Source organism: Meriones unguiculatus, chromosome 4 (genome assembly GCF_030254825.1).
Source record: "Meriones unguiculatus strain TT.TT164.6M chromosome 4, Bangor_MerUng_6.1, whole genome shotgun sequence".
Lineage (NCBI taxonomy): Eukaryota > Metazoa > Chordata > Mammalia > Rodentia > Muridae > Meriones > Meriones unguiculatus.
The window spans coordinates 56328094-56342984 of record NC_083352.1 but is presented as its reverse complement, the minus strand read 5'-3'; the positions used below and the strand labels follow the sequence as shown (position 1 = coordinate 56342984).

Here is a 14891-nt window from a genome sequence, read left to right as displayed (position 1 = left end):
AAAACTAGGACCCAGTGACGAGATGTTTAAAAAAATACGGGACTATTTCTTCTGAAGGAACAAAATCACAGTGGGGAAATAAGTGTTAGAATTCTATCTCAGACTAAACAAGTCATGGACAAATTTGAATTTATAAATGCAAAGCTTTTTCAGTGTGCCAAACAATATTATTAAAGCCATTTTTCAATTTTAGTTTGTGTGGAAGTACATAACGGTGTGGGTATACACAAGTGAACATTGCTCCGTTGGAGGCCAGAGACACCCCATCTCCCTGGAGCTGGGGTTGTAGGTGGTGGTGGGTCACCTTATGTGGTGCTAGGAATTTAATGTTGTTCTTCTGCAAGAGAGTGTAAACACTGCATTATCATCCCAGTCCTGTGTGGTCAATTTTTTTTTCTTTTTTTGGCAGCATGGCTCTTAGGAATTCAAAATGAGTTACTCCAAAGTTAACACAAAGGTGTATCTTGCAAGTAGAACTAATATGAAATATGTTGCAGTAATATGGTTAAAAGAGGTCTATATAATATGTACTTTTAACACACATGAGGTCATGTGGATGAGAAGGGGGCCTACAGGCTCACACTTTGAAAGCTTAGTCCTTGCTTAGTGGAACTTTCTTGAAAGGGTTAAGAGGTGTGGTCATGTTGGAGGAAGTGTTTCCCTGAGGTGAGCTCTGGGTTTCCCACAATGCAGGCCAGATCCAGGGGCTCTGTTTCTGTCTGCTGCCTTCTGCTCAGGGTGTAGCTCTCAGCTACTTCTCAGTCCATGCCTGCCTGAGCACAGCCCATTCCCCACCATGATGGTAATGTCCCAACACTGTAGTTAAATGTTCTCTTCAGTAAGTTGCCTTGGTTATGATTTCTCGTCACAGCAACAGAATGCTAAACAACACAACACTGTATAAAGCATGAATTTACTCATATAAAAAGGTAGCCTGTGGAATGTATCCATAGCATAAAACTGTATGCAGTTACCATGCTGATGACATGATTTTTTACCTTATACTGAATGAATAAGTGATATTAGTAAAAGAATACTAATTCCCTTCATATAACTTAGTGCTCAGTTAAAATATAGATAATCAAAACTTTTGAATATGTAATACTAAATATATTCTTTTTTCCTGCAACTTATTGAAAATACTTGTACATAGGAATGTCTCTAATAATCATCATAAAATAAATTTCTAGCATCTTGTTCAAGAAAAACCATAGTGTACAGACTCATTTAATGCTTAATTAAACCTCTACAAATCATTCTGGTTTTGAGTTATTTTGTTTATATTTAATTTTTACATTTCCTTGGGTTTTAGCTACTAATTCTTGAACATTCAAGACAGCTATTAGTCAAATATTCATTTTTTTCTGAAGTTATAGTTTGCCTTGCTCATCTTTGCTGTTATGGAAGGGCTAAGAAGAAATCTCAAGGCTGTTTCAGATTTTCATTCTCCTAATTGCTAGGGATGATGAAATATTCAAGGATATATTTAACCATTTTGTTCAAACTTGGTTCAGGTTCTTGATTAAACATGACCTGAACACAGTAAACTGTTTTAGTTAGGAAGAAAGTTATCCTTTATTTTACTAAAAGCACGGTGCTATTGACAAAGATTTATTTTGCCAGTGATTAAAAATCTACTTTTCCTGGGTCTCAACTGGCTGGTAGTAATGGTAGTTCCACTGTTTGGTATGAGGAATCTAAATCTACCCACAGTTTACTGTGCTGCCAAGCCAATGGCATCATTTCCATTGGAATAATGAAATGTAATAGCTTCATTGCATTAAGTAAATTGCATATACATTTATTTTATAATTATACATGAAAATACATAGAATAACAAGATTTCAAAATGTTAACTTTTTGATCAAAATTTCAATATTACTAATTTAGGACAATACCTTAGTATTGTTATGGGACAAAATTAAATTTCGTTATAGAGAAAGTTACATCTTCTTAATAAAAGAAGAAACTGCCAGATGTCTCAATAATTAGAAACACCAAAATAAGCAATGATCTGGTTGTTTTATTTTATTACTTGAAATGAGGAAAGAAAATTTATCTTCTGGCTTTAGATCTTTGTTTTCAATAGATGAAGTTCCCTGTTATACCTAGAAGGCTCCTATTTCATTAAAATGGGGTATTATTTTTAATCCATCTGATGCCAAATTCAATCATCCTCTCAATGTGAGGACAGCATGACACAAAGTGAGCAATATCTCGGTGAGAAATTAGAGTGCCTTCCTATACCCTGGGGGTTGAAGTAATTCCATCATTTTCTCTCACTGTGAAGAACATTTGGTGTGGAAGAAGCAATGTAAAACATCACTGGATTCTGAGAGTTAGATTGTGCATCTGAGGAGTTTGCATATGATGATCATCTCTACCTTTTTTCCACATTAATAAAAGGAAAATTAATGCTATATTCCTTTCATAGTTCTGAAGAAGCTCTATTTAGAACCTATTTTAAAAGATTCCCAGAACAATTCTACTGTTATTGCTTTTTTTTTTTTTAATTTAAAGAATAAAAGCAAATCTTGGCCTGTAAATCAAACACACATGTTACAAAGACCTTAAAGCTAATATTATCCTGGTAAAAATGACACAATAAAATTGAGAAGCTCTGTTTCCTTCATCTGACTATCATAAAGTCCATGAAAATGTTTTTAGCATCTGATTGTCCTTCTATGATTATTAATTTTCAGTGACTGTATTAAGATATATTAAAGCAATATATATTCATAAAGCCTTTCTCATAATAAAATTATAATAAAGATCATCTAAAACTTTATCAGTTTGCTCCATTTCTTTAAAAAGCTTTGATATTTTGTTGATTTAAAGCAATGTACTGTAAAATATTTATAATAGTAAAGATTCAAACAAGGTGTTTTCTTTCTACATTGGCTTCTAACCCTTATATAAATGCTTTGATAAGATTTGGTCAACAAAATATCAGGTTAGTATTGCCTTGAAAAAGTCTACTATTATTACTTGGTTTACAGTTATATCATAAAAATAAGATGTGACGCCCATGTTTAGCATTCAGCCATGTTAATTGATGGTGCGTGAGTCAAGAAATCAGACAAGCAACCTCTCCATTCTTTATGCAGCCACATTTCATATTCAACATGTCATCACATTTGAAAGGAATAGAGCATTCTCACACTTAAGGCTCAGGACATGATTTTATTTCAGTTCTGCTTGTGATAGTCATGTGCTCCTGCTACTGGATACCATTTTTGATTGTTAGTGATTTTTCTCATCGCTGTATCAAAACATCTGATATAAGCAACATGAGTTGGAGGGGACATATTTTAGCTTGCAGATTGAGGGTATGGTCCATCATAGTAGGGGTTCAAGCCAAAAGTACTTCTAACTCTGGTGGCAAGAAAATAAATTGTTCACATTGTGGCCACAATAAAGAATTGGTAAGAAATTGCAGATACTCAGGTCCTCTACCTTTCCTTTTAAAATTCTGTTCAGAGCCATAGTCAATGGGATGGTGTTGCCCACATCCATGCTGGGACTTTCTGATTAGTTAAGTTTCTCTGGAAATGTCGCCAGAAACAGATGTTTAAATGATAAAATTAATCTGTTCAAAAACCTACATATCCACTTATTAGTGAGTATATACTCTGTGTGTCTGTCTGCTTCTGGGATAGCTCACTCAGGATGATCTTTTCCAGTTCCCACCATTTACCTGCAAATTTCATGATTTCCTTGTTTTTTTTGTTTGTTTGTTTGTTTTTGTTTTTGTTTTGTTTTTTTGTGTTTATCACTGAGTAATATTCCATTGTGTAGATGGACCATAATTTCTGTATCCATTCCTCAGTTGAGGGGCATCTGGGCTGTTTCCAGCTTCTGGTTATATAACATAGGATAAATATACTAAAATCTGTACACCTAAGGAAGCTAATCAAGAAGGAGGACTCTGGCTAAGATGCTCAATCCCCATTCATAATGGCAAAGAGGATGGACATCAGAGGAGAGAGAAAACAGGGAACAAGACAGAAGCCAACCACAGAGGGCCTCTGAAAGGCTCTACCCTTCAGGATATTGAGGCAGATGCTGAGTCTCATAGCCATACTTTGGGCAGAACACAGGGATTCTTATGAAAGAAGTGGGAAATAGTAAGATCTGGAGAGGACAGGAGCTCCACAAGGAGAGCAACAGATCCAAGAAGTCTGGGCACAGGGGCCTTTTATGAGACTGATACTCCAGCCAAGTATCACTCATGGAGACGGCTTGGAACCTCTGCACAGAGGTAGCCCATGGCAGTTCATTGTCCAAGTGGGATCCATAGTAATGGGGACAGGGACTGTCTCTGACGGGAACTGATTGGCCTCCTCTTTGATCACCTCCCCCTGACGGGGGAATAGCCTTACCAGGCCACAGAAGAAGACAATGCAGCCAGTCCTGATGAGACCTGATAGACTAGGATCAGAGGGAAAGGAAGAAGGACCTTCCTTATCAGTGGACTGAGGAAGAGGTACAGGTGGGGAAGAAGGAGGAAGAGTGAGATTGGGAGGGGAGGAGGGAGTTACAGGGGGGGATACAAAATTAATAAAGTATAATTAATAAAAATAATTTTACAAAGTTTACACATGTATTATCAGTCTCAAGACTGTTAAATAGTTCATAACCTGAAGTCAATCTCTTGTCTCAAGGCTAGCTCTTAACTATCAGTCAATGTATGTATAGTTGCATTTAACATACAATGGAAGATAGCTGGTATTATCATTCTAACAGGAAGATAGCAAAGAAAGACTAGATGGATGCACGACTAAAACCCAGCAGGAAAATGTCAAACCCTGCAGCCTCATATTTGCATCTGGGGACTGTGATGGCTTTGCATTGCGTTTATGACAGCTTCACATGGGCCCATGATGGCTTCACATTGGGCTCCACCACTGCCACCTGAAACATACAAAGCATCTCTCTGGCCCTGCTCCCTCACCAACTGTTTCCTCGGCACTGGGAATTCCAACATTTTGCTCTCTTTAATTAACCATAGTTGTCACCTCCTTAAAATGGCCTCTCAGGCTTTCTTCTAAAGACCTTGTAGCTAAGTTTCTGGCTTCAGCTTTCTGGATAATCAATGCATGTCTAAACTACCTTCTAAGTTTTTTTTAATTTATTTTTTTCACAATTTATTCATTATATCCCGATTGAAACTCCCTCCCTCAACTTCTCCTAGTCCCACTCCCCTATCTTCCCCCATCCCCTTCTCCTAGTCCACCTAAAGAGGGATTTCTCCTCCTCTGCCATCTGCCCATAGCTTATCAAGTCTCATCAGGACTGCTTGGATCCTCTTCCTCTGTGTCCTAGCAACATCATATCACCAGGTGCAAGTGATCACAGAGCAGGCAAGGAGTTCATGATAGAGGCAGCCACTGCTGCCTTTACTCTGTGACCCACATGGAAACTGAGATGCCAATCTGCTACATTTGAGCAGGGAGTGTCTGTCCTCTCTGTGTAAAGATCATTCTGAGTGAGGTAACCCAGAAACAGAAATACAGGCATGGTATACACTCACTTATAAGCAGATGTTAGCCATATGACATAGGATAGGCATACTAAAATCTATAGACATAAAGAAGCTAAACGCTAAGGAGGACCCTAGAGAGGATGTGTAAATTTCATTCGGAATGGAAAACAGGATAGACACCAGAAGGCGTAGAAAGGAGGAAATAGGATAGAAATCTACTATAGCAGGTCCTCTGAAAGGCTCCACCCAACAGGGGATTGAAGGAGATGCTTAGACTCACAGCAAAACTTTGAGCAAAGGACAGGGAGTCTTATGAAAGAAGAAGAGGGGAAGGAAATAGAAGGACATGGAGGGGACAAGAGCCCTACAAGGAGACCAACAAAGTAAAAATATCTGAGCCCAGGGGTCTTGCAGAGACTGATGCACCAATCTCATAACTCTTAAAAGTTATATATCTGCAATAATGAGCATCATGTAGATAACATATTCAAGTTTTCTTAACAGCTCAATATGTAGTCTGACTCCCTTGCATCACAACTATAGTGGTCTGAGCAACTAGGAAACTAGCCCTCTAAAATCTTTTTCCCGGGTGGTCATTCTCAAAAAGAACACTTGTTCAGCAAAATTCTCAAACCAGGCTCTCTAAAATGAATGTGCCGTTTCACCAGTTGGAGCCTTTGATGGGTTTTACTCTAGGTTACCTTTCTCATGGAGCCACTGAGAAACCACATGGAAACACTGAGGAACAGTTTTATTTTCAGTGGCCCTGATCTCTTGAGCAAGTACAACTGATTTTTCTGTACCCATCTTGTCTGTGATTTTAAAGTTGCTCATGGTCTCTTCCATTTGTACATTTTCAATAGGTGTCGTCCCTCCTTCTTCCTAAATTTAAGAGTCGAGGGCAGTAACCATGCCACAGCCCGGTTGCTGTGCAATGTTGACATTGCCTCCACTGAAAACCAAAGCACATTAGTTTTTTTATTCTAACCATTCCAATTTTCAAAACAGGGCCAGAATATACCCAGATGCTTTGACAGAATGAAACTTGAACAGTGTTTAGCTAAGAAAAAGATGTCTCTGGAAGAAAAATTTTAAATAATAAGACAAATACTTGTTTAGGCAATAAGCTATGCACTTCAGCTACTTCTTGAACAGTTGCCCCACAATATATGTTAAGATGTTTAATATTAACAAGATATTATAGACAGACATAATAGAAACAAACAGAGACTTTTATTGGAAAGAATAGAATGTATTTCTTTAGTTTGTAATTTTAATTCCTGTCTAATGATATATACCAGAATTCACCAAACAGCAATACCAAAAATAATGTCCTAGAAATCAATTTACGGCAACAGATTTAACACAAATTAAAGAAGAGAAACCACCCTTCCTTTTTACACAGTGCTCTATGTCACATTTCTATATTAAATGTAACATTGGCTCTTTCATATGGAAAGTGTTCTGTTTCTCAAAATGCAGCATGCTTCTCTGCCAAGGTTAACTTTAAGCCACACTCATTATTTCCTCAGACAGATACATATTGCAATCTATCAACATATAAAGGTAGGTTTGTACAGTGATTTCTCTCCCAGCTTTGATAGTAAAATGCTTTCACATATGTTTTAGCCATGTCAGTGGGTTTCAATGTGAAGATCATATTAGAAAATTAGATAAAATCTCTTAAAACAATCTTTGTTGTAAATAAGTACGATACAACTTTCAATTTCATCTAATTTATATAATATGTAAATTATTATTATATATAAATATATATGTTTTCATTTTTTCAAAATGAATAATAAAATTATTACTTTCAAATTTTCATATGAATTATAACTGAAAAGTTTTAGAAATTTAGTTTCTATAATTGAAGTCAGCCTTGGTGGAAAAGACTAGTTTAACATTACTGAATTAAAAACAGGTACAGGAGCCAGGCACAAAGGTTCACGCCTCTAATCCCAGCACTAGGGGAGGCAGAGTTCAAGGCCAGCCTTGTCTATAAAGCAAGTCCAGGACAATCAAGGGTACACAGAGAAACCCTGTCTTGGAAAAACCGAACACCCAAACAACCAAAAAAACCAAAACCAAAAACTCAACATATAAACAAACAAACAGCTATAGGTTTAGAATGAGCCGCACACAGTATTAAGCATATATTGTAGCTGATTTGAGAGTATTTTTAAAGAATACTTTAAAATACTGATCAAATTCATCAAAATTAGTGTATAAATATATAATCGTTATTCAAATGAATGATACAATTTATTCCAACAGTAACTATGATTTATTAAGTTATCATCAAATAATTTCTAAGATCCTCATTAAGTTGAAATGATATTCCTATGCTAGCTAGCCAAATATCAGCTATTTTTTAATGGATGAAATACAAAAGCATGCATTTAAATGTACGTATTTTACCTCTTTTAATGGCCTAGAGGAATGTGCGTACTTGGCACTGTGAATATATATGTTTATTTCAACACATTAAAGAGACTTACTACAAAGAAACATATGGCTATAAAAAGTATAAAATGTATAGTCACAAAATCTATTGAAATTGCTGGTGGCTAATACTTTATAATTATCCGCCTCATATGTCTCTCTATAAAATTAAAATACAGCAAAATTAAAATTTTATGTAAGCATGACTCTTCCAGAAAAATATATAAGGAATGTAAGACAATGTTTTGCTAAAGAAGTCATTTTTCCTAATATTAAAATCACATACTACTCCAAAATGTGTGAGGTAAAGTTAAAATACACAGAGTCAGAAAAGATTAACAAAGTCTTCTTCCTTGACAATGACATTTAGTATTTAAGGATTTATACATAATATATTTTTAAAAACAGAATGAAATGTTATCATGCTGCCAAACTAAGACTGAATTTTTCTCTCCATTGAAATGACAAAATTTTCTTGAGACAATTTTTCTTCTGTTCAAAAGAAATTATAAATTGCTTTTCTTTGTAATTTTCTGTGTAAAATACATAAAAAGTCATAGAACATTACAGAATACTTTTTATGATTCTATGTTAATGTCATAATGTCATATAATGCATGAATTTTGCTCACTGTCATATTAAAATATCAGTATCAAAGCAAATTTTTGTGTTTTAGAATTCTAAGTATTTTTAGTATTGTAACTGAAAGTGTAGTACTGTAGTACAATGTTTAAATGGATTCATACTCCAAAAAACAAGTTTAAAAAAAAAAAGGAAATGGGCTAGGGCTTGGCTTGTTGCCTCATGCTGTTATTTCAGCATACTGGAAAGAGAAAATGGGAGATGTAGTTCAAAAAGTAAGATCAACAAACAGGAGACACAAACCTGCTGCTTCAGAATAGGTTTACAAATGAAAGATAGTGCACTTTGGGAATGATTCATCAAGGGGGGTGTAAAGACTCAGTGGTGAAGAAACCTGAGGCTTCATTGGACAGCGTGGCTTTTGGTTAACGACGGAAACATCCTTTGTAAACGCACTCTCTGTTAACTTCTTAAGTAATTCTCTATACACTCATATTTCTCCCCTTCATTTGGCAAAGATCCTCAACTCTAGAGGAACTTCCTGTAATTCAATAACCATGGTGACAGTGTTTCATGGTATTTCTTGAATGAAAAAAGACTGAAAAGAAAGTCTTGTATATGAAACTGGACAGTTAATCAGGCATCTTGCTGAGCACTCTGCGTTCTCTTTTGGTGTACCTCTAAATTTTGGGGGAGAGCCCAGTCAGAACACAAATTCAAAGAACACCTTTGAAAACATACTCTGTTCAAGAATATGTACTTAGAATATGGCTGTGGATATATGCATATTAATAAAAACTCAATTTGCAATGGTCTGGAAGGGCCTTTCCCAACTAACATATTTTATTCAAGATGGAGAATAGATATATTTAGTTGTTTTTACTATGAAATAAATTCAGCTGAAAGACAGAAAACCACTTATACTGCCCAAGCTCTAAAACTGACTCAAAGACACATACCAGAAACGCTCCTGTGGTATTGGTAAATACTGTAATTTGTTTCTGAAATTCATAAGAAATGTATGCATGTTTACCCAGTGAAAAGTTATTTCTATGGGCACTTTAATTTTCACATTTATTAAATCATCCTAGAAAATAAAATTCATAAATACGTAAGGTTGGGACTGTGAAAAAAATAACTTACCTGGAGGAAAGATAGAAAGATATTAGAAAAATGTGAATATCACAGACAGTTGTGTAATGGTACTATCATTTTGACAGAAAATGTATCATGAGAGGTCTAAGTAGAACTGATAATCATATTCATTATGATAAACAGTGAGGGTCACATGCCAGATAATTCTTTGCCAGATATGCTACAGAATTTACCTCTTCCATTTTTTTCCTTGCCTCTTAGGAAAAAAAATGAAAGTTTTCTGTTCTTTGAAATATTCAGTCATGTTTCAGTATAATTTCTGAATCCATTAAATGAAAATGAATTTCATACAAATAAAATATAAAATTGTTCATAACAATACGTCTTATTTATTTAGCAATTTTCATATTTTTGTTTGTTTTTTGTATATGAAAGCCAAATTTATGTTTTAGGTTTTAATTAATGTACCTAAGAGAGCCATAAAATGAAAGTGCCTCTAACCTGTGAGTTCCTTGTTCAAGCGTAGATATTCCCTGAAATACTGCAGGCCCCATGTTTCACCCAGCTAATCAAGCTTGTTGGACCCAACTGCCCAAGATGTGCTTGGTCACACGTGGGTGGGAGGTGCTTAGGCAGGAAATACTTCAAGGTGCATGATCGCCCCGATTGGGCCTGAAGGAAAACACTGCAGCCTTATGGGGTTGCCTTTATAACCTTGTCCAAAATGGTTTTCATGTGACTTATCACCATTTCCTGGGAACCGCAGAATGGAAGTGGACAGATTCCATCATCATGGTCAGTATTTAATTAAAGCTTGCTAACTGGGCTCAAACAATGGGGGAGTGGTCTTATTCTCAACTGGTGAGATTAATGACTCCTGCAAAGGTTAATCCCATGTTCTCCAAGCACTCTACATGAAACTGACTTTTAAGGAACTAATATAGTCACTTTATACAGGACCAAGGTCAACATGCCATCCATTCAAATGAGTCTTCTTATGATCTCTAAGTAGTTATTACAAAACCTTTATGTCTACATCATCCTATACAGAGAGCTTTGGAATTCCTCCTCTCTTTTGTTCTGTCTTTCTTAATTTTTAAATAGTATCCTGCTAGGGAACCCCTGGGTCTATGAACGCATTAAGGTAAAGGATAAATGTGGCAAGTGTGTTCATCCTGAGGCGTTCACTGGCTATAGGTCACCATCTTCAAGATAATAGCTCTATCCAATTTTAACATCTTACGGCTTCTCTCGGGCCTCGGCGGCGCTTTCGTCTTCTTGTTCTGGCTCCCACCCTCGTGAAGGGCCTTGAACCAGTCTCTCAGTCTGTTGGCCACCTCTCTGAATTCCAGGTCACTGCAGGCTAAAAAGAGAAACAACGTACATGTTTAATAACAATAACACTTTAGTGGGAGACCTGATAGTTTTCTCTTGAAAGGCTGCACTTCCAAGTTTACCTTGGCGACTACAGAGTTGTTTCTGCCCCATAAAGAGCAATATTTCAGCTTCTTCCATAGTATTCTTTCTATCCATACATTTGGGTGACAAAAGGCTCCCTCTCTGTGAAGATACGGGGTCCCTCCCACCGTCAGTCCAGGCCTCCCTTTCTTTCCACCTTCTGTCTGTTCGCAACTACTTTTTACTTCATCTAACATATGATGCTGAAACCTGGAAAAGACGAGGGACCTTTGTGTCCAGTAGACAGCACAAACTTGCTACTCTAGGACACCATTTGAAGCCTTTTATTTTCCCTTTCTCTCTCTGACCTTTTCTTTCACTTTCCCTTCTGACCCTGAGAGTCTGACTGAGGTGGGAGGCCATGCTACATTCACACTCACGCAAGAGCAAATGACTGGAACAAGGTGATCCTTTGGGCCTAATTCAGAGACACTTCAGTTAGAGGCAGGAGCTCATGGCAGCTTTCCTGTGCAAGACCCTTCGGTCAAAGGAACTGGAGACTTTATACATATTCAGCTGAAAGCTCTCAGAATCTTCCCAAGGCCCTGCAGCTCCTTTGCCCTGGAATTATTCTATTAGGTTAGGGACAATCCTTTATTAACTGCTGTGTCTGGTCATTTCAACGAAGATCGTTTAAGAATCCAAGAGCTTTACAAAAAACTCTAAGACGCTTTGACTTGAAAGTCATTGGTCTGCAGTTCACTAGAGTTTCACAATTGAAATGGCCTAACTGCTAACTCAAAATATGTAATTTTCAATTTAAATATATAAGACAGTGTTTCTCAACCTTTCTGATGCTGCAAACTTTTGATACAGTTCTTCCTGTAGTGATCACCCCTACCATAAAATTATTCCGTTACTTAATGACTGTAATTTTCCTGCTGTTATGAGTTGTAATGTAATACAACTGATATCTTATATATGACCACTGTAAAAGGGTTGTTAGACCCTCCCCGCTCCCCAGAAGGGTTGCAAACCACAGGTTGAGAACCCCAGATTTAAACAGATTTAAATAACTCCATAAGACAGAGTGGTAGTTTAGTCTGAGGACCCTACCCCCATAAAACTGGAAGTTTACTTTAATGGCACCTAAAAGTTCTGGCTTAGAACCATGCCCGATACCCCAATGCCTGCTATATCAGCTGGGTGTGGAGAGCCGAGACTCAGACGCCACTAGGTGGCGCTGACATCCCGCCCTCAAAACTGTAAACCTCCAGTACACATGCGCAGATTGCGTAAGTACGCTAAGAATTGCGTAAGCATGCTAAGCATGCTGGGCCCAGTCATCAGGTGGGGTAAAGAGTGAGCAGCCAATCAGGGTATTGACACGTCACTCAGGTGTGACCCGGGCTTATATAAACAGCGCCACATCGGGGCTCTCTCTCTCCTCCCCTCTCCTCCCCTCTCCTTCCTCTCTCCTCTCTGACAGGAACTGATTGGCCTGCTCTTTGATCACCTCCCCCTGAGGAGGGAGCAGCCGTACCAGCCTTACAAGGAAGACAATGCAGCCAGTCCTGATGAGACCTGAGAGACTAGGATCAGAGGGAAAGAGAGGAGGACCTCCCTTATCAATGGACTGGGGGAGGGGCACAGGTAGGGAAGAGGGAGGGAGGATGGGATTGGGAGAGGAGCTACAGGGGGAAACAAAGTGTATAAAGTGTAATAAATAAATAAATTTTAAAAAGATTGAATTCTTTAGTACTATGGGTTAAATCACATTACACTTGCATGGTATGAACCCTCCTATGTTCAAGCAGTTTCTTTGGATGTAACACCATCCCACCAGAATAAATTGTATGCTGGTCTCACTGCAAGACAAAGATTCACTCTTGCAAAGATGCAAGAATATGACGTGCCAGAAATCTGCTGTTTCTGCTTCTACTGCATACGCCTTGCCAGCTTTGACCATTTAGTCCAAACCATAAAGAAAACATCCTTCTAATGTATAAATGAATTAATATCATGTGACAGTGTAATGGATTATCATGCATGGTGCCAGATCTCAGAGTCTATACTTACATCCCAAATGTCTCAAACTGCAGAGTAGAAAATTGTGACTATTCTGCCCTTAGTGTCTTCTGAACTAATATATGGAAATATTGTCAACAAGGATATCTTGTATCTAAGCCTACCACCCTGTATGGTACCTGCATGCTAGTTAAACTGGTCATTCTTTTACCCTGGCATTTAGTTCTTTCTTTTAGCAAAAAATAATTTCTGGGTCTATACCTCAACCACCCATGTTCCCTGATGAACGGTAGATGCAATAGTCTTCAGGAGGAGATGACTTAGATAAAGGAAATCCTATCCAACCTGGGCTCACATGTGGTGCTTTGACAATACAATCTACTCTCTACCCGGATGGAAGGCCAGTGCCTTCACTGTTACCTTGAAGCCTACAAAGAGTATATAGGTGTTGGCAATGATGCCTGTAGATGTTTTCAGAGAAATTACAGGAGCCAAAACTTATTAAAATTTGGTTATCTTGATTTACCAATTAAGTCTCAATCTCAATTAAACAACAATCTAATTTTAATGTTAAGAAACATGTTAAGAAGCATGACTATTGCTGTCAACATGTGATGCCAGAGATCTATTCATAAATAAAAAAGAGTAAAAAGTTGGTTTTAGCCTTTTTTGTTAATTCAGCCTGTTACGTATAAATTACTTGTAATAGATTTGACATAACTGACTGCTCAATTCATCAATTAGTTAGGTATATGAATGAATATGGAAGAAATTTTGAAAAGATCCCTTCACAGTACTAATTCTGGAAAATTCTGTAAAATGAATCATTTACTCCTGACACAGTAGTCTCTGACTTGGTAACTTAGAATTTTCTAGATTGCTCTAGAGAAGTGTCTGTTGAGGAGAAAACAAGAGATTCACTATCTCTGAGAATACGTTTAAATAAAAAAAAGTATATTTTTAGGTAAGTACAACTCAGAATTAAATTGTTTCTTGATACAGCCTAATATTTACTATATGATCTTGGAATATAATATAAAATTTTGATATTAGCAAAATATGTACTATTCATATTTTCAAATACTATGACTACAAAATGTAATAGTTACAATTTTTAAAATTTTACCACCTCAAATTGGGATACAAAGTAAATAAACTGTAACTAATATAAAAAATAAAAATTAAAAAAAATGTTTCTAACCAGATATTTTGTTTTACTTGAAATACTTTATTTCTGGTATTGAAAAATAGCTGGTTTTGTTAATATTTGAAACAAGTCTAAAAAGTTTATCTTATATAGAAACAAGGAATATCACTTAAACACATTTTCTTAGATTCATTTCTTTGAGGCTGACTTTAACTGACTTCTTTTGTAAAGTGTCAGGTGTTAGTTTCTTATGTAGTAGGCTGACATTAAAGACATCATTACAGTTACCCTATCATTCTCCAGAACTTTGGTACCCGGTACCACCATGTACAATTTTATTTAACTCAGGTTAATCTTTAGGCAAATATTTTTTTTCTCATTTAACTTTGTCTCTTATTGTTTCCCACAAAATTATACAGTTTTTAAATCCTGAGGTCTTTGATTCTTGCCAACAGTTATGTTATTTCCTGGCCTCTTGGATGGAACTTTTTTAGACAATAATTGTTACTCCATTCATTGACCATATGTTACTTCAAAGTGATCACTGAAAAATCAACATCCCAAACCATTAAAAGAAGTCACTGAAATTTTAATCCAGCAATGTGGCTGCTCTGGAAAGGGATCACATCAAAAGACTGTCTTGATCTTGTGGTCTGACTGGGATGTAGACATGCTCTGGATGACAGTGTGATCTGGCTAGAATATAGACAT

At 36.7% G+C, this 14891-nt stretch overlaps 1 protein-coding gene across 2 annotated transcripts in view; it reads right to left on the bottom strand.

Annotated features, from left to right (window-relative positions):
* Spock3 (SPARC (osteonectin), cwcv and kazal like domains proteoglycan 3) overlaps positions 1-14891 on the bottom strand; it is a 436641-nt gene that overhangs the window by 16386 nt on the left and 405364 nt on the right. For both annotated transcript variants that reach the window (XM_060381847.1, XM_060381846.1), the window contains exon 7: positions 10851-10970. In XM_060381847.1, the coding sequence (XP_060237830.1) occupies positions 10851-10970 (120 nt within the window). The remainder of the gene's footprint in view (positions 1-10850; positions 10971-14891) is intronic.